Below are 25,603 nucleotides of genomic sequence, written 5' to 3'. Positions count from 1 at the left end.
ACCCAAACAAATTATTTATTTGGATCCAAACATATTTCTAACATATATTTTTCTGCGTGTATGTTCTAAGTAAACTGTTTAAATGCTACCCCTCTCCTAACAAAATTAACACTCTACAAAATACAATATGAATTTACGTTTAATTAAGAAGTTACTTTGTTTGAATCAATTCTACAACAGCAACTACTGTATAAAACTTTCTACTATCTTGCAATAAACGCTTAGTCTTAATTTTCCCTGTTTAATTTGCTATTGTCTATGTTAAACTCTCTCCCAATTTTGTTTTGATCATTCAGTATTATCTTCATTATTCTTTTGACGTCACAATGTCTGCCATTATTACACCTTCAGCTCTCTCATATTTATTACATCTGCCCTGTTTGTTGTTTACATTCGTTCGCCTGTTTGTATGTGTATTTGCGAATCTATTGATATTTCGCTTGACCTTTGTAGAACAGTGGAAGGCATTGTGTACAAATTATTTGTACATGATTTAGTAAGGGTTGCGCTGTTGGGGAACTTCGTGTAATATTGGAAAATATTTTAACAGAGCTATAGTTTTCCAGCAGCAACATTTTTTAATATTTTAGATAGGTTCACTAGCTCTCTTAATATTTTAATTACATTGTTAAGTGTTTTAGGCTATAAATATTAATCTTGCCCAACCAGAAATATGAATGTACTTAGCGCTATAGTGATAACACTTTATGCAGCTGAGTGTGCATTGATAATAAAGGCATCGCCCAAGAGATAATGCACTCAGCAAGGGAGCAGGTTCTTGTAGTGATAAGTGCATAGAATAAGAGAAGATAGGCTAAGAATTATTTTGTAACTTAATTCTTAAGATTCATTTTAACATTAATAAAATTAGAATAGAATTTACAACCCAACGAGACGGTTGTAGTTTTATTACTCAAACACATTGTGACCCACAAGAGAGACCATGTACTCTAAGTGAGCGTAAATTGGTTATCGCTCACAGCCTGTGTAGATGCTAACACGTTGTGAGCATCAACAAATTTACGCTCACTGAGAGAACAAGGGAGACCAAACAAATGTCTCTGCCTTACTCTGTTCTAGATTGAGTATTCTTTTTATAAATGATCTCGAACTACATTCGAAGCGCTGTTCGGGTTCGGCAATAAATATGGATGGGATCCATGTGATTGAACTGAAAATTGAATTACGATTATAACAGAGAAATCTGCAGTATCGTTCCTGCATATATTCACTTCTTCTTCTTTCTTTCAAAATTCCCTTTTGCTCATTTGACAATAGCTGACATCCATAGTGTATAACCATATCAAAGTGACTACACAAGCACTTTATCCGTCTTTGTCGTATTTTATACATCTAACATCTCCCCACCACTTAACATGCAAATAAAAATGCTGTCATGTAGACACATTGCTGGATTAATATGAGTTAATTACTCCAGCTTGTGTTAACGTTGGGAAAACTGCTAACCCAGCAATCATAAAATAGATTCTGTTAGATATGACTTGTGTTCCGGTTGGCTTGTCAAACAATTCATTTCCATACCACCAAACATAAGTTTGAACTGAGTTGTCCGGAATGGGGTTAAATGTAACATATTTAGCATTTACATACAAATGGGAGATAAACAAGTTAAGTTAGGAATCAAATTATTTTGTTATATAAACACTAAGTGGCATATAATTCTAGATGAAAATTTGAATTAATTAAGAATCCAAAAAGCCTATTTGTAAAGAATTATTTTGTTGGATATATAAAGATCAGAGTAGAGTAGCAACATAAACAGAGAAAATTGAGACTATATCGCATTATATGTTTTTCACGTGTATGACATCAGCTGGTCTGCATACTAGTATACCCAAAGTGACAATATACACGTGAAAAAGCATATGGTGTAATATAGCCATAAGCGATAATTTCATGATTGTAGATCACTAATCATGAAATTATCCCTTAGTCTCAATTTCCTCGGTTTATTACTAATGTTTATTGTTATTATTGTTCTGATATTACATCTTCTTCTCTCGCTCTCGTATTTATTAAATCTGTCCCATTTGTTGTTTACATTCATTCGTACTTTTGTATGTGTATTTGCGAATCGATTGGCATTTTGTTGACCATTGTAGAACATCCTAGTTTGAGGATGCTAGAGCAGTCTATGCATCAGCGAGCAAGTATAAACACGGGAAAATAGCAGGTGGGTGAGTGACTTGTAAATCAACCATCAGTTACCACAGAAGTAAGTTAAAAGTAATATGTAAACTAAGAAAAATTTAGTCATGGGTGAATCAAATATTTCGGAATCGCAGTTTTATTAAAATTAGAAAAATAAACACCAACAACTTTGGGTCCGAGTATATTTACACTGTCATCGTCAATAAATTCGGCCTGTAAAGGGATTTCACGAAAATTCACCATTTTTGAAATATTTGTTGTGAAAATTGTTACTGATTCGTTGTTTGTTTTCTCTGTTTTCCTTCTTGCAGTTCAGTGGTATGTCACCGTCAATGGATTGGATTTGCAAGGACCAGTATTTCTTCACGAACCAGCACATCGCGTGGAGTTCTCTAATAATTCAGGCGGTCTCATTGAATGTTCTGGACATGGCAGTCCTCCACCAGAGGTAAGTTCGAGTCGGCAATGTCATTTATGAATGTTAAAAAAATATGAAGAAATAGTATTTCCGTTGGTAATGAAAGATGTTTTGAAAGTTTCCAATGCACATGTTTTGGTGTTTGCGGTTAATACCAGCAAATTTTTGAGCGTCACATGAGCCGAATAACCATTACATAGTAATGTAAGCAAGCTATTTTCTGCATTCACAGTAGGCTGAAAATAATGGGTTATTTCTTAAAATGTTTAAAAATTTTCGTTGGTAATTGATGACCCCAGGTAATAATAGGCAATAGCAGGGGCCTCTCCTATGCCATATTTTTAAATACACCATTTTAACAAAAATTACAAATGTAACAGTTTGAATATTAATTTGCGTGACAATGGTAGTTGTGGGTCCAAACTTACGTACTTTTTAGTCCTAAAGACTCGACCACGCCTACTTTTTAAATATATTATATCTAAAAACCTACTGAAGGGAATATCCTGAAATTTGAGACAATGTTTACAGTTGTCCCAGGGCGTTGGGAACTTCCCATGTGCAAAATTTTTTAAACGTCATATTTGGAAAATTTATGGACGTGTCATTTGGAAAATTTATGGACACGAAATTTTAAGAAAATGTTCAAGGTTTGCTGGTTTGACAATGGACTCGAAGAAATGAGGTAAATGCCTATTTTTGAATTGTAAAGTATAAAAGGCATAAAAAGTTAACATTAAAAACAGAACTACGGACCAGCAAAGTGGACCCGGGTTTGGTAGTCCTATATATACATAAATTAGATATCGGCGATGACAAACTACTGGTGGTTTGGCCAGGAAAATCCAATTATGAACTACTGTGCGGTGTGAAATAGTTGACGTGACAATCCATTAACTTCTGGTGCCTTATGACTTGCATACCGTTGTCATGGAATCTTGATTCAACTGGATGGAGCGCACGATAACTCTCGAACATAGTAACCGATTTGGTCCAAAATTTGGCTTTCTGGCTTTTGTGCAAACTTAGTTTAAGTTCGATGATGGGTCATATCGATCCACTCCCTCGGGTACCTACCTGCCTCACAAAAGTTCAAAAATGTTCAAAAAACTTGTGCTCATGATAACTCTTGAAAGGAAAAGCCGATTAGGAGCATACATTGCACAGCGTGAAATTAGATCGGTTCACTCCTTCGGGTACCTCCCACACTAAATTTCTGATAAGTTCAGTTTAAGATCTCCTCTTGAGTCTCTTTGATTTTTGTTGTAGCAACTTGTATTCGTTGCCCCCATTACGACGGTCCAAGTTTTTTCAGGGGCAAGTCCATACTTTATGAGAAAATAGCCCAAAAGGTCTTAAAAAACCCAATGGCACCATGCGTAGTGGTTGGAGTGCACTATAACTCTCGAACGGATTAACCAATTTGGTCCAAAATTTGGCTTTCGTAATATTTTGTTCAAACTTAGTTTCAGTTCGAAGACGGGCCATATCGGTCCACTCCCTTGGATACCTCTCCCACAAAAGTTCAAAAATGTTCGGAAAAATTGTGCGCACTATAACTCTTGAAAGGAGTACCCTATTTTGTCCATACTTTGCACATCGTGAAATTTCTGCCAGACATAAATGAGGTTTTAATATTAACTCTATCGATCCTGAGGGTATATCTCTGTCGGAAAAGCCCACTGATACTTCTTTACTTGTTTGGTATAGATATTTGGAGGTTATGGTATTTAGGTACCTCCTGATTTTCGTAATTCTGAAGGTTGTGACGTAAATATCCCACCGAAATTACTGAAATGTGTTATTTAGTATTCCATGGGTTATAAAATGTTCCAGAAGGGAATTTTCAGTATAGGTCCCCGTCTTCCTATATCCCCCATAGAAGCGTATTTATTGATTTTCGGTATTTTTTAGGTTTTAGCCACATTACTTACTTACTTACTTAGCTGGCCCATTACAGAACATTTGTTCTATAGGCCGAACTAAGAAAAGATTTCCAATTCTCTCTGTTTGTTGCTTCGCTTTCTGGAATACCGCGTCTTTTCATCTCATCATCCACTTGTTTGCGCCATCTATTCCTTGGCCTGCCAATTCTGCGTGCACCGCCAAGCGGTCCGTGTTTATACACCTTTTTAGCGGGTTCATCATAGCTCATTCTTATGATATGGCCTAGCCAACGCAATCGCTGCATCTCGATACGTTTAACAATATTGATGTCGTTGTACAGCAGATACAGCTCTTGGTTCATGCGACGTCGATATTCACCGTCAACGCAGATTGGTCCGTAGATCTTTCAAAGAATTTTTCCTCAAACACACCAAGCACTGCCATGTCTGCTTGCGCAAGTACCCAGGCTTCGGAGCCATACGTCAGCACGGGTAGTATCAGTGTTTTGTAGAGCGTTATTTTTGTTTGACGAGATGTGGCTTTGTTTTTGAACTGCTTACTTAAACCAAAGTAGCATCTGTTGGCCAATATAATTCTTCTTTTTATTTCACAACTGATGTCGTTTGTTGTGTTTACGGAGGTGCCGAGGTAGACGAAGTCTTTTACTACCTCAATATTATAGGAACCAACTTCCACAGTCGGTCCGAGCTCAATGGACGCATTGCGCGTCGACACCATCAACTTGGCCTTCTCACCGTTTACCGCCAGACCCACTTTAGCAGATTCTCCTTCGACCTTCATAAAGGTATCAGTTACTTCTTTTATTGATCGGCCTATGATGTCTATATCATCAGCATAAGCAAGTAACATGTGACTATTGGTGTAAATTGTGCCACTTCTTTTGACGTTTGCCTCTCGTATAACCTTTTCCAGCAGGATGTTAAAGAGATCACACGAAAGGCTGTCTCCTTGTCTGAAATCTCTTTTGGTACCAAACTCTTCGGAGAGGTTCTTTCCTATTTTAACTGAGGACCTCGTGTCAGTTAAAGTCATTTTGCAAAGACGGATGAGCTTTGCGGGGATACCAAATTCAGACATGGCTTGGAATACCTTTGAACGCAGCGGGCTGCTTTATAATCGACAAAAAGGTGGTAGGTGTCGATCTGCATCTCTTGGGTCTTCTCCAGGATTTGCCGCAGGGTAAATATCTGGTAAATGGTGAACTTGCCAGGTCTAAAGCCGCATTGGTATGGTCCAATTATATCGTTGACCATAGGCTTTAGTCGTTCGCACAAAATCCCTGACACGATCTTGTAGGCAATAGGGAGTAGACTTATGCCCCTATAGTTAGAGCATACAGTCTTATCTCCCTTCTTGTGGATGGGGCACAGGATACTCAGGTTCCAATCGTCGGGTACTCGTTCTTCTTGCCAGATGGTGCTAACTAGCTGATGAATACACCTTATCAGCGTGTCGCCTCCGGTTTTGAACAGCTCGGCTGGTAAGCCATCGGCTCCTGCTGCCTTATTATTCTTCAGCCGATTTATTGCTGTCTTTACCTCATCTTGGCTGGGCGGTATACATTCAATACCATCTTCTGGGATTGGGACTGTGGTATCTTCGTCGTCTTCGCTGCTATTGGATACCAACAGTTTTGAAAAATGTTCTTTCCATATCCTGAGTACACTGTCTGTATCAGTTACCAAATTACCTTGCTGGTCTCTACAGGAGGATGTGCCTGTACCAAAGCCATCAGTTTGATGCTTGACTCTTTGGTAGAATTTCGGACTTCATTCTGGCTCCTGTACATTTCGATTTTTTCACCCTCCCGCTTTTCCATCTCTCTCTTTTTCCTGAGAAAAAGACGTTTTTCCTCTCTCCTTTTCTCCCTGTATCTCTCTCGTGCGCTACGCGTTGCTACGGATTGTAAAGTAGCCCTATATGCCGCATTTTTCTCTTCGGTGGCAGCACGACACTCCTGATCATACCTTGGATTCCTTGGTGGAGGCCTCTGGTAACCAAGTATGGATTTTGCGGCTATTTGCCACATTATCTTACCGAAATATCGAAAATTTGGTATTTAGTCTTCTTTGAGTCTAAAAACTTTGCGACAGAAATTTGTCGGTGTAGATCGGCGTTTTGTTGTAGCCTCCCATAGAACGGTACCTCCCGAATTTCGGAATTTTGAAGGTTAGCCAAATTGTTTTACCGAAATTGCTGAAATTTGGTATTTAGTCTTCTTCATAAACGATAGGTAACTAATTGTTCAATTTTAAGTTCCGGCCGAACTTAACATCGTTCTTACTTGTTATACCCTACACCATAATGTGGAAAGGGTATTATAAGTTTGTTTTTCGAAAAATGCAGGTAACACCGCGAAATATTCGTCGTAGACCCCAGTGTGGTATACCAATCTTCATATCTCGACGAGATAAAGCGATTTTGAGATGTGTGTTCGTCCGTCCGTCTGTCCGTCCCTTAAAAATTGTACGCATGCTATAGGTCGCAATTATGGACCAATCTTCACGAAATTTTGTATGGAGGGTACAGACCAGAATAGACCCCTATAGTTTTTGGCGATGATCGTGAAATGTTTAGTGGCTGAAATGGACCAAAAACTAAATTTTAATCCAATATTGTAGCGGCTCTGTAGGTCGCAATGATAGTCTGCTCGGCGCGAAATTTTAACTAAGGTTTGGGTATACGACAGAGAAGTAGCTTGCAATATAACGTGATGATCAGATAATATTTAGCGGGTTAAATAGGCCAGAACTTTTGTGTGAAAATTGGTAAAGTTTTTAGTGAAATGACTATATCTTTATTCCTGGAAACTATGTTAAACCATTGTAAGTTATAGTTAGGAGAGGAACGCTTGACCTTTCCATTAATGCTAATTATGTTGATGTACGCGGTCAGATAACAGAGTTACAGGAATCCCTCAGTTTTAATTTTGAGTAGTGTAACCTTAATCACGCTAGAGGTCGCAGTTATAGCTTAATACTGACAAATGTTTGCACGATGTAATAGTTTCGGCCAAAGATAGTGACATTAATTGTTGATAATGATCGGATAGTATTTAGCGTGTAAAATTGACCATAAGTTTTATGGGAAAATATTCAAATATAATTTCTGGGGCATACTCGGACAACTTACGAAAACTAAACTTGAATACCAACTCTTGACTTCTCACTTGATGCAAGTTATATCAATATATCTAGGAATTACTGTCTAAGATCACGGTGCGCCTGAACCAACTTTATATGGAAGGAGCTTACATCTGGGAAGTTTTTGCAGATTCTGAATCAAAAATGTTCATAGGTGAGAAAAATAAAAACAAAAAAAAACAACAAAAATTGGCGAAGGGATTTTAAAATAAATCGCGGTCATATTTCACATTTTTAGGTTTTCACGAAATGGGACTAAAAAAATGTTGTAGCAGGGAAAACCTAAAAGACCTTAAAAATGTGACCTTTGACCGCGATTTATTTCAAAAATGTAAGAGATATATATAGGTATATGTAACCAGAATGGTCCATCTGTCCATTACGAAATATTGAAACTAATATATAACATGTCGCAATCATACATAGATACATACATACATATATTCCCACAACATCCCCAAAGGAACAAGGGGACTTCGCAATCATATAAATAAATTCCGCGGAAAACTAGTGCCCAGGTGAAGTGGTGTATGGCAGCATCCGGCACACGTGTCCTTGATGAGAATAACAACAGAACAACCACCACTCAGTCTTCGTTCAGAAGTCAATGAAGGAGGTTCTGCTGTCGCTTGATGGTGTAGGGTATCACATGGTCGGCCCCGTCCGACTATAGCCCTCTTTTACCTGTTTTTCTCTTAAATGTATTTATTATAGTCATTATTATTACTATTTTTAGTGACAGATTTCCAGTGCTTCGTTTCAATTCAAGTATCGTGACTTGGTGACACCATGGGCAGGCCAGCATCTACATATATTCTATTAAAGCGGAACCAACATTACTACTTTTTTCATCCTCTTTGTAATTTAAACTTTATACATGTGAAACGTCCCTCCCTATAAAGCCATGTCGACTGCTATTCCTCAGTTCCGATGTGTCCCAAAGTTTGGCCACAAAAACAAACTCGCACACTCGTTGTGGTATAGTGTAAAATTGTTGACTCCTTTGACGGGTAGAAATTAACAAAAACATTAAAAATTCCAAACTTACAACCACAGAAATAACAAAGCCCTTTTACACTCGGAGGGAAACAACAACAGTGCAACTATAGAAAGACTTTTAATTACATCATTCATATTTAATGAACAAGGATAACCTTAACCACAACTGAAACGTTGCTGTTGTTGTTCTTGTTTTTCCACCGATAAACTTGTTCAAAATACATTTTAGTTTACTTTTATAAAAACGAAGGAGAACAAATCGAAACGCTCACCACCATACAACAGAAGATGTTAATTAGATAAACTTTACTCGACATAGACGGAATAAAGTCTGATGGAGGTAACGTCAAGTGTCATCAATCTATCGCAATAAGCTTCTGCACATTTTAGATAAAAGGAAATTCATAATTACTTTTTTTTCAAATTTACAGATGGGATATGATATCCACCTGGGATAGTAATACCATTAATCTTAACATAGAAAACAAATGTAAATCGTAGTTTGCAAGAGCCCTAAAAATATGTGATGCCTACACAATACCAATTTGAACGTTTATTCTATTCTTATCCAATAGACAAGGAGCAGCAGTAGTATATATTAATATTATTAATTTAATTTTTTTTCTCAAGGTCGAATTCTAGTAAAAACTTCAAAGTTGTGTAATATTTAAGGGTAAAATATAGCTTTTGTGAAAATTCGCTTCACATTTTAAGAAGAAGAAAATTAGACCATTTATTTAACATGAGTTAAGTAAACATTTTTGCAGCCGCATTGGCAATCTTAGTTCGATTAGGTGAGCTTATGACAGGAGAGAAGCTTGCAATTTTACATGAGGATCAGATAGTTTTTAGCGGGTGAAATGGACCGAAACTTTTGTGTGAAATTGAAAAAAAAATTGAAATATATGTTATATCTTTATTCCTGGTAGACACTTTCCGCCCGCGTGAGTTACTTTTGAAAGACGATCTCTCGACCTTTCCATAGATGCCAATTATGTTGATGTACGTGCTCAAATTGTGTGTGTGGTAACCATAACCACGCTAGAGTTCGCAGTTATAGTTTAATACTGTCAAATTTTTACACGAGGTAAGAATTTTAGTCAAGGAAGATGCCAAAAATTTTGAATAATGAGCGGATATCTTTTAGCGTATGAACGCTTGTGGAAAAAATATTCAAATTCAATTTTTGGTCTATTTTTTCTTTTTAGGGGACATATTTCGGCAATCTACGAAAATAAACTTGAAAACCAACATTCGACTTTATTAATTTATTTTTTATTTTTTCTACACAACAAGATAATATATTATAATAACAGTGTAGAATTATTAATTGACATGAGATATCCATCTTAACTAATGGAAAGATCTTTGAGAAAGGTTTTGTAGTAAAATATCATTACATATAGAACAATATTAAAGTGGGTTTAGGTGAAATGATTAGTTATTTAAGAAGAATTGTAAAATTCGTTTTTAAAAGGTAAAAACGTTGCTCATACTTTGGATTTTTGGGGGTAATGTGTTCCAGAGACGTGTGGTGCAAATGAAAAAATGCCATTCGGAAATGAGGCTTCTCCTTCTAAAAGGGTTTAATTTTTTTCCTCTAAGGGAACACGAGAAAATTAATTGGTCATATAAGCATTTTGGTTTTCGATTCACAATGATTTTATGCAAGAGAAATAAAGCTCTGGTATTGAGGAGGGTATGGTTTGGTCGAACAAAATTTTGTTAAGCTGCTGTAGCTAGTTATTATATTTTTTTCTCATAAAAATGTTTGTATGTTTGCAGACTTCAAATTAAAGCTTACATTTTCTTAAGTTTCTGAACAGAAAATGTACATCATTAACAAGTTTTGTAAGAAAATATTTTAAAAATTTTTGTTAGTATGCTGTTTTTGAGAGAAACTTCCAATGAAATCTGAATTAGTTCTTCATGTCATATCATTCCACTATCAAATGCGAATCCTTAATGAATGTACTCCAAGTTTATGTCATTTTCGAACTATATAGAGCTCTCGAGGCTTAAACCTCATCCTGTAACAACAAAACTAACGAGTTCAGTATTGTAGGAATGGAAGTATATGAAACAAGTAAGAAAAGCGTTATGTTCGGTCGGGCCGAACTTTTTATACCCTCCACCACAAATTTCAGCCATTTCGGTGGATTAATGTGGCCACTACCTTCAAAATACCGAAATTCGTTCTATGGGGGCTATATGCTGGCGTGGACCTATACCTACAAATTTCTGGGGAAAAGTTTTATAAAGAAGACTAAATACCAAATTTCAGCCATATGGGTGTGATAATGAGGCTAAAACGTTCAAAATATCGAAAATCGGGAGATATTGTATTATGGGGGCTATATCAACACGTGGACCTATATAAACATTTTATGGTAGAAATGTTTCTTGGCCTCTGGAAACACAAAATACAAAGTTACAACCGATTCTTTGGTAAAATGGGTCTAATACATTCAAAATATATTAAAATGACGCGTACTTTATAAGGGGTCTTATGTGGGGACTATACCAAAACGTGGACCTATATAACCCAACTTTGGTAGGAATATTTTCTGGCCTCTGAAGACACAAAACACCAAATTACAACCAACCAATTCTGTGGTCAAATGGGTCTAATACATTCAAAATATATTAAAATGACGCGTACTTTATATGGGGCCTTATATGGGGGCTATACCAAAACGTGGACCTATATAACCCAACTTTGGTAGGAATATTTTTTGGCCTCTGGAGACACAAAGTACCAAATTACAACCAATTCGGTGGTAAAATGGGCCAAATATCTTAGAAATTCCTTAAAACGACGACGCGTCACGCGTCATTTTGTATGGGGGCTATACGAAAGCGTGGACCTACATAGCCCGCTTTCAATACCAAAAGTCCTACGTAAATATAACATATTTTCCCAAAATTTCATCAACCTACGTCAATCCGTTCGGACGATAGAGTGATTTCCACAGGCGGACAGACGGACGGCCATGGCTATATCGATGTAGAATTGCAAGCTGATCAAGAATATATATACTTTGTGGGGTATACAATGATTATTTCGAGTAGTTACAAACGTAGTGACAAACTTAATATACCCCCATCCTATGGTGGAGGGTATAAAAATGTCTATTGGATACAATGTATGAAGGGTCGGTCCTTCGTGGACTACATCTTGAAAACCAATTAGAAATTTGTTTTACTGCCATCGCCAAAATTTTGTTATTCTATTTTAGACAAATTTGCTGGTAAACAGTATGAGAAAATAATGAAGACAAATGAATTTTTGTGCGTCACTTGATTTGTTTGCTTATCATCACCGAAGTATAATTGTAGCCTCAGACTTTAAGGTTACGAGATTATATACACTAGGATACGAAACCTGCCAGACAAACAGAGATACAGACGGATGGACGGTACGTACGGTAAGTACTTCCATCATGTCTGAAACGGATTTTGTCCAAACATATTTATGTGGAGTCTAAAATCAAAATAATGATTTTAGACTCCACATAAATATGTTTGGACAAAATCCGTTTCAGACATGATGGAAGTACTTACCGTACGTACCGTCCATCCGTCTGTATCTCTGTTTGTCTGGCAGGTTGGAACTTATGATAACTCTCGAACGGATCAACCGATTTGGTCCATGTTATGGATCTCGTAATGTTTTGTCCAAATTAAATTTAAGTCATATCGGTACCTCCGCCATAAAAGTTCACAATTTTCACTAAAATGGTCGAAGGGACTAACCGAATCGGTCCAAAATCGAACCTAATATGGAATATCTTGGTCCCCTCGCAAAATTACTTCCAAAAGAACATCAAGTTCCAAGAGAATATGTTTGGACAACATCTTCAGGTCACTCATACAAGTCTAACATAACCGCAGTTTAAAGGCTGTTTGAGGTTCCTTTGGACATTTTGTAGTCTTGTTTACAGCGATATCCTACTTTTCGTGGACAAGTTCATGCTTCCTGACAAAGCTCTAAATGCTACGGTAACCAACTAAAATAGTTTATGGGCGCGGTAACTATCGAGAGGAGCGTCTCCTAAAATAATATCATTTCTAAAATTATTTAGCTTATTATAACCGAATAATTAAATGGGGTTCAATAAGGATCGATTGCTATTTGTCAAAACTATATAGAACTAAGTTCATCAAAGAGTTTGTCAAAGTGTCGAGTCCAATTAAAAAAATTATAATGCTTCTTCTATAACATTATAATAAAAGTAAAAAAATAATCCTGAATCAGACTCTATCTCTTCCGGTAAATAACACTGTGCAACATTTTTAATGTAATCTTGTGCAAACAATTTGAAGTGAGGATTTTTTGAAAGTACAGACCCAAAATACAAAAGCCCTAGTTGCGTTTTGTTGAGCCAGATCCAGCTTGGATTTTATGGCCAACTCTAAACATTGCTAATTATCGACTTTTTAAAGCAACTCGGGGCTATATCTCTGAAACCAATACAAATCTTCTTCTGACCTCTGAAGCAAATTTGTAGGAAAGGGTCAGAATTAAATATTTGGACAAATATTGAACAGGAACAACTACATTTATTACCTCAAATTTTATAATATATCTAAAAATTCCATAATTGGTATAGATTTCGCACCATATCTCCAAAACTGTTAAATTTTTCTTAATGTTTTCATTTGGAAACATATAAACGACAACGGCAGCCGATATTCTTAAAAATTAGGCTAAGATCATCGAAATAGTAAAAAGCTTGCTATAGCAAAGACAACGGCAATTCTTTGCGGTTGTAAAATTCTGCGATAAACTATAACGTGAGCCCGTATGATTAAAAACTTCAATATACTGAAAACGGGGCTTAAATTTTACATGGCGACATTACCGAACCGGACCACGTTCGTCTATTTTCAATTGTAAATATCCTACTGTGTAAATTTTAAAATTGTATCCAAAATATTATGAATTCTTTCTATTGAATTTATATACTTTGTACCAATATTTCATATAAAATTCGAAAAATCGAAATTTTTTTGGCTCATTTTAAAGTACATGTAAAATAGAATATGTGCCAAAATTTTCAGTCCATCGGACAAAAATTTACCGAGATATTAGCTATCGAAGGGAAACATTTATTGTGTTCTGTATGTAGCATAGAATCTAAAAACGTCTTTTCCTCGAAATGGCACTTTTGAAAGCGGTGCCAACTGTAGTACGGAAACGGATTCTCCGGTCTTTATATGTTTTTGTAGGACTATTATACACATAAATCATGTGCTTACCGAGAGAGTCTTTAAAAAACTGCTGACGGAGTCCGAAAAATATCATTTTTTTACAGTGTGTTTTTTTTTAAATCGAAATTTTGATTTTAACTGTTCAAAATTTTTAAAATTTGATTTTTTTAATTCCGTTTCGATAATGGACTAGATTATTAGGTTCGTAATGATCCCACAAAAATATATGCTGATCGGTTTATTCTTTTTTAAACAACAGTGGGTACCGCAAACTGCTTTAGTAAAACAGTGCTTTATAGTCGGGCATTTGTCAGAAAGATTATTCAAAAGAAAAAAATAGATTTCTTATAAAAAATGAATGAAAATGGTTTTTCTGATACTTATAAGTGGCCATAATATAGCTTTACGTAACGCTGCACAACATTTGAATTTTTCATGATTTTTGGTCAAGTTGGGCCCCCCGAAATGAAATCCTGCGTACGTCCCTGGTTCGCAGCCATATATCAAGCCAAGCACAAGGCAAGTCTTCGCTAACATGATGCGGATGTTAATAGGTGTGTAGGAGTGCGAAATCCATAAGACTCGAAGCTTACCATAAGTTTGACCAACAACAGAGTTTACATGATCAGTCCAGCGAAGAGAGCTATTAATGATAACTCCTAGGTTCTTTGCCTTAGGTACTACTTCAATTTTCTGATTATTAATATAATTATCGGCATTTTAAAGTTTGCAATTTTTGTTTTTGTGTATGATTAAACTTTTAGATTTTGGGTTTAGCAGCAAACCGTTTTCGGTAGCCCAGTTGAAAACACGCGAGAGATCCGCATTGATTTTGTCAATTGTTTCATTAGCATTACACCATGCAACACTGAAAATGCACAACAACTTCTAGTATGCATTTTTTGAAAGTGCATATTTAGACTACAAAAACCCTAGTAGGGTTTTGTCCTGTCAGATCCAGTTCGGATTTTATGGCCTTATCTAAACCGGGCTAAATCTACACTTTTTTGCATTTCTCAGGCCTTTATCTCAGAAACGAATAGGAATTTGGTCTTACTGTCTTTAGCAGTATTGTAGCCCTAAACTAGTAGAACTTATCTTTTGAAAAAACCGCATAAGAAAATCTCCATCTAGGGCATCAAAATCTATAAAATATAGAAAATTTTACATAATTACTGAAATGCTGGTCAGTATCGGCTAAACTGTTGGGAGTTGAACCAAGTAACCTTTTGCAAACATCTTCCAAATATAGTTCTCAACAATTCTTTAGAACATTCTAAAACTCTAAAATGCTTACTTCATGTTGTTTCTGCGGTATTTTGCATAATATCTTTTACAACACGTGCTTCAAACACAGTTCACACCAACAGTTTATTCTCGCATTTCGGATTTCACTACATTATTGACATTTTTATTAAATCGTCGTTGAAAAATTTACTGAAAGCAACGGCATAGGCATTTTACAACAATGACATGTTCTGAAGAGTTGTGTATTACATTCCAGGGAATATTTTTCTAAAAAAAATATCCAGAAAAAGTTAACGGTTTTGGAGATACTGTGCGAAATATATAAAAATTGTGGAATTTTTGCATATATTTTGAAATTTGAGGCATTAAATGTAGTTTTTCGAGTTCACTATTTCTCCCAATATTTTATTCTTATTCTTATCTATAAATTTGCCTCAGAGGTCAGAAGAAGATTCACATTGGTTTCAGAGATATAGCCCCGAATTTCTTTAAAAACTCCATATTTAACCATACTTAGATGGGGCCATAAAATCCGAGCTGGATCTGACACAACAAAACCCAACTAGGGTTTCTTGTCGTTTAGGTCTGTACTTCCTCAGTTCGAATTGTTTGCACAAGATCACCTTAAAAATGTTGCACAGTGTTATTAACGGGTCCACTTAGAAATAGTTGTACATCATCTGCATACATTTTTATTTGGTTATGCAATAATTGTTAAGGTAGATCGTTTGAATAAAGAGAGAACAATAATGGACCAATAACTGAACCCTGGGGAACGCCTTTGGCAACAAATAGTGGTTTTGATAGCTTCGTGCCTGTACACACCGATTGTGACCTTTTGCTGAGATATGACAGAATTAAGTTCACAGCAGTTATTGGAAAATTAAAGAAACGCTGTAGTTTCATGCATAAATTGGTGTGATCGACAGAGTCGAGGCTTTAGAATGGGTATTTGCGTATTTCCATATGGTGGGATATACAATCGTGGTCAAAATAGTATTAAATAAATGTGTAAAGTAAGGCAGAAGTTTTGGAAGTATTATCCTTAAACATTTTGGATCAGTACCATCCAGTCCAATAGCATTCGACTTCACTTGTAGAAAATTTTGAGAACTTCATATATGGTTACACATCGAAATTCAAAAGAGGAGCTAGTGTTAGTATTCTCCAATGTCCCTTTGTTATTACTAGACATTGGATTTTTGTATATTTTTCAAACTTCTACCAATTGTAACTACGTTATTGTATAGAATTATGTCGTTCTAATGATAGAAATTCGATGTTATATTGAAAATAATCAATAATACGTACAAAGCTCCAGCTTTTTTTGTTTAATAAACGAATTATTTGCATTATAATTTTCAAAAATATGCAAAATTCCGATATCTAGTTATTACCATAAAATTATGTATTTATTGGTAAGGTAGGAATGTCCACAAATTTTTTATTGAGATCAACGTGAATATTGAACTGAACTACTGCCTAACAAATAAGTGGTTTTTTATTGTTGTGATTTTCTTGTATAGAACTACACATTAAAGAAGATAAATGAATTGTTACAAATTACAATGCTTTATGGAGTTTTGGAGTATTTGTGATACATTTGGTCGTTTTTCATTGATCGATTCGATAAAAATCATCGAAAACTATTTCTAAAATTCTTTTCATATTTGTTTATACCCTCAACATTTAGGCCAATGAGATTATCGAAATAATGATTTTAAACCCCAAGTATATTTGGACGAAATTCATTTCGGACAATTTGGGGTAGATTTACTCATGTCCGTCCGTCTGGCTGGTGCGCACGATAACTCTCGAAGAATCAATCAACTATATCTGCCCACCACTTTGGGAAAAGTATAGTTTAACAGGTCTTCTCGAACCGTTTTGAATTTATTTGAAACATGTTCGCCTTGCGACCCCTTTTACGACGGAGTAATTTTTGTGGAGCAAGTCCTAAGATAACCCTCGAATGGAGCAACCGGTTTGATCTTAATTTTGTACATCATATTATTTCTTAGAGAACACTCCTTGGGGTGCCTCCCACACAAATTTTGGAAAGAGAGCTGAGGGCATTTCTCAGTCGGCACAGGTGATAGATACTTTCTAACTTGTTTCAATAATATGTAGCGAAATAACAACGATTGGTTATTATAAAATACGGAAAATAATACATTACGTTTCCAATAATGACGGCGTATATATGTTCTATATCTCTGGTATGTCATCATGTATATCAACTTATGTATTTATGACCGGACGGCTAAAATATGTCGCAATCATATAAAAGAAATTCCTTGGAAAATAGTGCCCAGGTGTAGTGGAGTAGGGTATCACATGGTCGGCCCTGTCCGACTAGAATCCTCTCTTACTTATTTAAAATATATAATATGAAAACTACCCCTGATGTTTTAAAAAAATCATCAGGGGGTTAGATGGGGAACACAGCTTAAAGTTTACATGAAATTTAATTATACTAAAGAAATTCCATTACAAAAGTCCTTCAGACAACACACATATTCAATAATGAATCCAAGACCTTAACAAACATAGAACTGCATAAACAAAAGTTAATGTCTTATTCCTCAATACTACAATTAAGATTACTTAATATTCAGTTCAATTAATTGGATACTAATATTTTACTTTCACCTAGCTTTTGCACGAAATTCACCTCGAAACCAATATCTTAAATTTCTTCTTTTGTATGCTCATCTTAAAGAGTACAATAAGAACTAATCAATAACAAATTTAATATAGAGAAACACATTTGGTACCAAAAAGTAGATTTTAATTTTTGGCCAATGACAGCGACCGCTGTGGGTACCACCCGATTTCCGGGATTTTCAATGTTCTACCCTCATTATCACGCCGAAATGGCTGAAATTTTGCATTTAGTCTTCGTTGGCAGCACTAAACATTCCCCTACAGATTTGGTGCTATACGTTTTCGTATATCCCCCATAGAACAGTACCTACCGAGTATCCCTATTTCCTAGGTTTTAGACGCAGTATTACACCGAAATGGCTGACATTTCGTACTTGGCCTTCATTGAGTAAGTTGTAAGTTCGTATGTAGCCTTCGTTGGGGCAATAAACTTTCCTTCAGACATTTTTTGCTATATGTTTTGATACAGACCCCATAGAACTGTACCTACCGATTTTCCGTATGTTTAAGGTTTTAGCCTCAGCATCACACCAAAAAAAAATTTGTGGTTATAGGTCAACGTTCTGATATAGCGCCCATAAAACACTTCCTTCCGAAATTTAGTATTTAGTCTTTGCTAGGGGCATGAAATGTTCCTACTGATAACTGTCGGTATAGATCCGCGATCAAATATAGACCCCATAAAACTGTACCGCCCAATTTGTTTACCTTCCGCTATAGTATGGAGATATAAAAAATACCCATCTTTCAAAAGTTTCAGCGTCCTATCTCGATTTTTGTGGATGCTAGAATGAATACCACAAACAGACGAAGGGACGGACAAAAATTCTATAACTTATCTATTTTTCAACAGTTTTTCTATTAGTTTTTCTGGTTATTGGAAGCTAAATTAATTTTCTTTTTGGTATAAATATGTCATTAGACTGTTTGGTATCTTCTATGTGGCCTAGAGCACGAGGAAAATCATTTTCCCGTTTTCTGATGCGTTTTTTTGCCCTATAACAACTATACCTTAGCCATTTGTTAACCGATTTAAAAACTTAATGGCATGTTTGAAAGATATTATTCGCCCCTTTAAAATGAAATCCGTAAACTTATGCCCGTTTAAAGTTGGAAATTTAAGAAACTCCGTTTTTCACTTCAATTACCGATATAAAACAAGAAAACGAAGTGACCCAAAGGAACCAAAGTTATTTTCGTTATCCATGAAAACCAACACGATGGAATATGACTTTTTTGAAGCAAAATGGTCCAAAAGTTTGTGAAAAATTTGCATTTCTTGCCGCCATGCCCCAACTGATGTCTATAGGGGTTATTTGGGTTTTTGGGAAAATTGTAAGCAAGTATAGACTTGACCCCGAAACAAATTAAAAAAAAACATCGTAACTAGGGCCGCATACAGATCATGTTGCCAAGAAATAAAAACGACCCCAGAGGAGTCCTTAAACTGCGTCTTTTTTGACCAAATCGGTCCTGCCTTCGGGGGTTATCTTACGTATTACCCAGTTTAATTGGTGCTTGCAGGCTTTTTTGCAGCTTTTGGGTCATTATCTCAGGAATTAATAACTCCGAATTACGGACTTGAACGCTAAAAAATTTCGCCTTCTTAAGAGGACCCGCAAGAAGAACCTGTTGAAAAAAAACTTTAAAAATTCGGAAAATTTGTGCATCCCTATGACACGGTATGTAGCGGTTTAATCGCAAGATAAATCTCGAACGGATCAACCGATTTGATCCAAAATTTGGCCTTTGTAATATTTTGTCCAAACATAGTTTTAGTTCGAAGATAAGTCATATCAGTCCACTCCTTCAGGTACCGCCCCCACAAACATTCAAAAATGTTCGGTATAATTGTTCGCACGAAATACTCGATCGAATTCTACTCGCAAAGCCTATTTCAGGGGGCCTATTCTGTAAGTTTTTAACAACTTAACTCATTGTTTATTTTACAACAATTTCATTTGTTTTGTATTTGTTACAAAAACAAAAGAAATTTTAACAACTTTTCAATCGATAAAAGTTACAGAATAGGCCTACAGACTTGCTCGTTTTTACTCTCGAGTGAAAAGTGTTTGCGAGTACGAGTACTTGAAGAGTACGAGTTTTACAAGAAAAAGCGAGTGGGAGTGAAAATGCTCGAAATAGAGTACGAGTTTACTCGAAGAGTAGTATCGAGTATAATCGAGTAGAAAAATTTTGAAAATTTATTTTTTGATTTTCAGACTTGCTCGTTTTTACTCTCGAGTGAAAAGTGTTTGCGAGTACGAGTACTTGAAGAGTACGAGTTTTACAAGAAAAAGCGAGTGGGAGTAAAAATGCTCGAAATAGAGTACGAGTTTACTCGAAGAGTAGTATCGAGTATAATCGAGTAGAAAAATTTTAAAAATTTGTGTGTCCGTGTGTGGTAGCGAACAGGTTTTGATGTTGCTGTGGACCAACGGTGAAAATGGCGAGTTGTTCGGAAGTTCAGAGGAGGGTGGCCGGAGGAGGTTCGGCGGAGGGTGGGTGGTCGGAAGTTTGGAGATGGTTGGTCGGAAGTTCGGAGGTGGGTGGTCGGGGGTTCGGAGGTGGGCGGTTGGAAGTTTGGATGTGGGTGGCCGGATGTTGTTCGGAGGTTCGGACGACGATGGCCCGAAGTTGGTGGTCGGAGGATCGGAGGCGGGCGATACTCTATTTCGAGTACTTTCACTCTCAATCTTATTTTTAAACCCCGAGCACTCGCGAGTGCTCCAAAAGAAAACAAAAGTGTGGAGAGTAAAATTCTTTTAAAACTCGTACCCTTCGAGTACTCCCACTCGCAGGTACTTCTCACTCGCGAGTAAAAACGAACAAATCTGGGAGTGACCGATTTGGTCGATACTTTACATATCCAATTATGTTTACCAGATATAAATCAGATTCGAATATGGACTATATTTGTGCACTACTTTGGATACATATCAAACAAAATTACGGATAAATTCACTGCTCTCGAAGAAACTTGCATTCGCTTTGCAAATCCATACTTCTTGAGAAAGCAGCCCGAAAGGTGTAAAAACGCCTATGTCACCATATGTAGTGGCTCGAGAGCACGATAAAATTTTGGCCTTCGTCATATTTTGTCATTGATAGGCAATACCGGTCTACAAATTCCGGTAATTCCCCCGAATATTGAACAAATTTGGTCCAAACTTTAGATTTCTTAATATTTTGTCAAAATTTAGTTTATCTTCTAAAATGGAGGTACCTCAGGGTACCTCCCCCACAAAAGTTCAACATTTGTGTCTAAGTGCAGTTTAAGGTCTGATCGAAGATCCTTTGGAAATGCATACTGATGCTGTTTGTTGTGGTCCTGTTTACAGCGACATTATGTTTTCGGTGGCCAAGTCCATGCTTCCTGGCATACTGGTCCAAAAGTTATACGATGACCCATTGAATGACTAGTGGATGCGATATCTATCAAAAACATATGACTCCCCTAATAAGATCCACTTCCATAATGGACTATGTCGGTCCATTCCTTGAAGTACCTCCTCTGCAATACTTTTGAACTTTAATCCTAATCCATATTTTCGTGGGTAAGTTCAAAAAAGGCCACAAAATACTGAAAAGACTCCAAATACATTCGATCTGACCATAGATGAAATATTCAATTCACATAGGCTGAGGGTATATCTTTGTCGGCAAAGCTGACTGATACTTTTTAACTTGCCTTTGTTTAAAGTGCTTACTTTTAAATTAGCACATGCCATGTTTTTTCGAGTTTCAAAAAGAATTGTCTTCAATTTTTAATTAAATAAAACTCTAAAGCTTCTGCTTTTTAATGTACATTAAAACTGACCTAACCTTATTAAAATTTAAATTAAATTTAAATTTCCATTGTCTTCTTCTCATTATACAGGTGGAGTGGACGCCCATACCACCACAACAGGATATGGTGGTACAAACGACAAATGGTAGTCTGATGTTTTATCCATTCACTGCGGAAAAGTTTCGTCACGAAGTTCATTCGAGTGTTTATAGGTATGTACGTTTGCGTTGGCATTGTGTACACTTTTGAGTTGATTATTTTTATTTTTTTGGAGACAATAAATTTAACTAGAAACGAGAATTTTCATTATTTTCGTTTGTTTTGTGCTTTCTATTCCAGATGCAAATTAAGGAACTTAGTCGGTACAGTGCTTAGTCGTGAAGTCCATGTGAAAGGGGGTAAGTTCATAGCTAAAAATATTCACTATTGTTAAACTCAATTTATACACCGACACAGGTAGGTATACAGGTAAAAATGTACTTTAAATAATTATAATTTTGTGCCCATGAACATAGCGACACCGACGAACGTTTTTGGCAGTATCCGAAATGTTCACTCCGTAACTGATTCAAAGGCAATAATGGCAATTTACATACCCTAGGTCGGTAGCGTAGTTGCTCCCGAGCACTTGAAGAGTTCATAAACATACATGTAAACTAACCACCATTTAGCCAAAGTTCAATAGTAGATTGTTTAAATGAATTCGTATTTTATTAAGAATTTAATAACGCACATGATATTTACGCCTCCAGTGCTCGTATGTGTCAGCGTACACACAATCAAAGCCATTTCCGTTTTAGGGGTTACCGATTCATTCCATTGACTACGAGTTCTAGCTGTTTTTAACAATATTTTCTTTTCCACGAAAAACACATATTAAAGTTTCATAGCCGATTCCTCGTGAAATACAATCTGGGAAGCAACCCCCCATTTTTTTACCCTACACCACCTTGTGGTAAGGGGTATTATGTTTTTGTGCATTTGTATGTAACATGGAAAAGGAAACGAGATGGACCCATAGTTCCTTTTGGGGATATACATAGAATTACTTTCTGGGTACATTTATGCATGTCCGTCCGTCAATCTGTCCATGTATTTTTGTTCGCAACGTACTGGTCGCATTTATTATCAGATTCAGCTGAAAATTGAGGAACATCATTTTTATACCCTCCACCATAATATGGAGGGTACAATTAAATTTGCCATTCCGTTTGTAACACATCGAAATATTCATCGGAGACCCTAAGTTTAAGAGAGCAAGTGAGCATAAATTTCAATGCATTATTTACGCTCATTTGCTCTCAGTAAGCGCACACTGCCGGTCGCTAGAGCAAATATTTGCCTAATGTGACCCCAGCTTAAGTCGACATAACCATGTCCGTCTGTCCGTCCGTCCGTTTGTTAAAATCAAGATACAGCTCGCAATTTTTAAGATAGAGCTTTGTGATTTGGTATAGAAGTTTCTATTACACCTAGGATGTTTGGTATTGGAAATGGACTATATCGGTCCACGTTTTGATATAGCCCCAATAGAACGGTACCACCCGATAACTGAAATTAGGAACTTATTCTTCGTTGGGCGTATGAAATTTTTCTCCAAAATTTTGTCGGTAAAGGCCCACGTCTTCATATAGACTCCATAGAAAGGTACCTCCCCATTTGCGGCATTTTGAAGAAGGTGGCCTCAATATTCCAACAGTTTTATATTACCCACACATGTAAAATATCTGTGCCTGTCTAAAAACAACTGTTAATTAAGTCTCCGACATCCAACAAAAACATTTTACTTTTTATATGACAAAAACTATTACATGGGTGGATTAAACGTTAAGCAAGTGGAGAGGCGTAGACGATAAGACTTCCATCATTGCTGTGAAAGCAATAAAAGCTAAGTACTAATTTATTCTCCATAGACGTGCATTACGGCAATGCGGCTTAATATCAAAGTCGACAAATCTTAAATGGCCACAAATGACTTGAGATTAGTTATTTTGGAATGGTTCACTTATTTTTCTTTTCCACCCACTCCACTAACACATAACAACATACACGAACAGATATAGCCATACACACATACTTACATCATTATAGTAATTTAGACACCCACCCATTGAGTTCTAACGAAAAATGTATTATCATCATGTTTTCTCTTCTCACATAATGTGTTGTAGTTGGTGATTTTTCGTTCATTCGTTCGTGGTGGAGATATCCTTGGAAAGTTTGATTGTTGTATGTGGGGGTGTTAAAACACTTGGTATCTCTAAGTTAAATCAATAATGAACGACCACAATTGCTGATTGCCCAGAAATTAGATGTAGTATCTAAAGCATTTGCTGCTCTAGTTGTTGATATTCTGGAGCAGAGGCTGTTTTCCCCCATAGACTATTGGGGGGAAATAAATTGTCAGTTATAACTGAATTGCTGATAGGAAAAAAGTTTACACATTATTTGTACATACATTTGCGATAAATCATTGATATTGCCGAAGCAAACCATTAGTACAATAACCTGTTCAAAACTTTAAAAAATGATGTGTTGAACTAAATATCGTTTTGAAATCAAAACATGTGCTTAAACTAAACACCTGCATAGATTCAACTGAATATATCAGTTCCAACATTTTTCAACATTGAGTGAGTATGGATATGTAGAATGTAGTTTCAGTTACAAGTTGATACTGATACTTTTTCAAACAGGTATGATATGAGTTGATATAGACAGAAAAAAAGGAACATATTTGTTTATATCTGGTTTGTACAAACTGATATAAATGGATATTGGTGTGATACAATAAGTACTTATTGTATGTAGCCCAAACAAAATAGGAATTGAAATTAAAAAATTCCTACAGAGCTGAATTTTGGTGGATATGTAGGATTTGTCATTACAAATTAGGTCCTAAAAATCTCTGTCGATCCCATGCGTGCAAAGAAACTTATTCATGGTCATAGGTCATATTTTTGGTTTTTTTATAAAAACTGTGATCCTTACCAAAAAGTGACTAAAGCAAAAGAAAACGACCGTAAAATTCTCTATAAGATATAGTTTTCCTAAAAGTCATATAATAATGATATGCACATATAAAGCACCTATAACTCATTTGACCCGAGTACTACATATTAAATCAAAAATGTGAATTTCGAACTTCTTCAGAATCTTTCCATGGACCAATAACAAATTCTGCATTATGAAAACCATTAGGAATAATAAAATATTTTAATTTGTTATGGAGGGTATATTATGTTTATCATTCTGTTTATAACTCCTCGAAATAATAATTTAAGATCATATAAAGTGTATATGTTCTTTATCAGCCTGCTTCTACACCGATATAGCCCCGTGACTGTACTTCTGTGGAAATGACTTTAATGTCCGAAGTATACTTCGGTAAATGTATTGTAGGTCCATTCAGCTTGGAACGACCCCTACCTTACAAAGTGACGCGTCGTTTTAAGGGCTTTTGAAGGTATTATTATCTTAAGGTCAATCCCCGACCAGAACAAAAACATTTTCGGCGGTGGTGGCCTGAGTATTTCAGCCATGAAAACTTATTTACAAGTTGTGTTGTAAGATACTCCGTTCGGACTCGGCGATAAAAGTAGGTCCCATATCATTGTGCCAATATAAATCGCTGTGCACTCATTGATATGGAAGAAGTATGCCTTCTCTCTTCCGGGATGTTGTAGGCACATATAATATGTAAGTATTTGTTTAAACTAACCATAGGAAAGCAAATATGTTACTCTCTCTATCTCCCTATCTTTTTAATCAGTACCACACCAATTTAACACGTTCGCGGAATGCTATAGCATTCATTTTCATGGTGACGTAGGATGACGTGAATGCTATAGCATTCACTTTCAAAGTAAATTTTTAGTCATTTACTTGTATACAATCGAATGTTTCTGTGATTAATGTACATAATACGACTAATTTCATAAATATCCATAGTACAATAAATAAAAAATTATAATAATATTAATAGTTAATTAATAAATACAAAAAAAACTAATTTCGAAAAAAATTGGGTGTCATTTTTTGCAC

General features: G+C 36.0%; 1 protein-coding gene across 1 annotated transcript in view; it reads left to right on the top strand.

Annotated features, from left to right (window-relative positions):
* Positions 1 to 25,603, top strand: part of Dscam4 (Down syndrome cell adhesion molecule 4) — a 349,041-nt gene that overhangs the window by 76,493 nt on the left and 246,945 nt on the right. Inside the window, exons 2-4 of the mRNA XM_073987499.1 lie at positions 2,484 to 2,620; positions 21,650 to 21,771; positions 21,899 to 21,957. Coding sequence (XP_073843600.1) covers positions 2,484 to 2,620; positions 21,650 to 21,771; positions 21,899 to 21,957 — 318 coding nt within the window. The remainder of the gene's footprint in view (positions 1 to 2,483; positions 2,621 to 21,649; positions 21,772 to 21,898; positions 21,958 to 25,603) is intronic.

The sequence above is a fragment of the Musca autumnalis genome, unplaced genomic scaffold, assembly GCF_047663935.1.
Source record: "Musca autumnalis isolate F117 unplaced genomic scaffold, ASM4766393v1 scaffold_4, whole genome shotgun sequence".
Classification (NCBI taxonomy): Eukaryota; Metazoa; Arthropoda; class Insecta; order Diptera; family Muscidae; genus Musca; species Musca autumnalis.
Note: the sequence above shows the minus strand (reverse complement) of the source record. Positions and strands in the feature narration are given on the sequence as shown.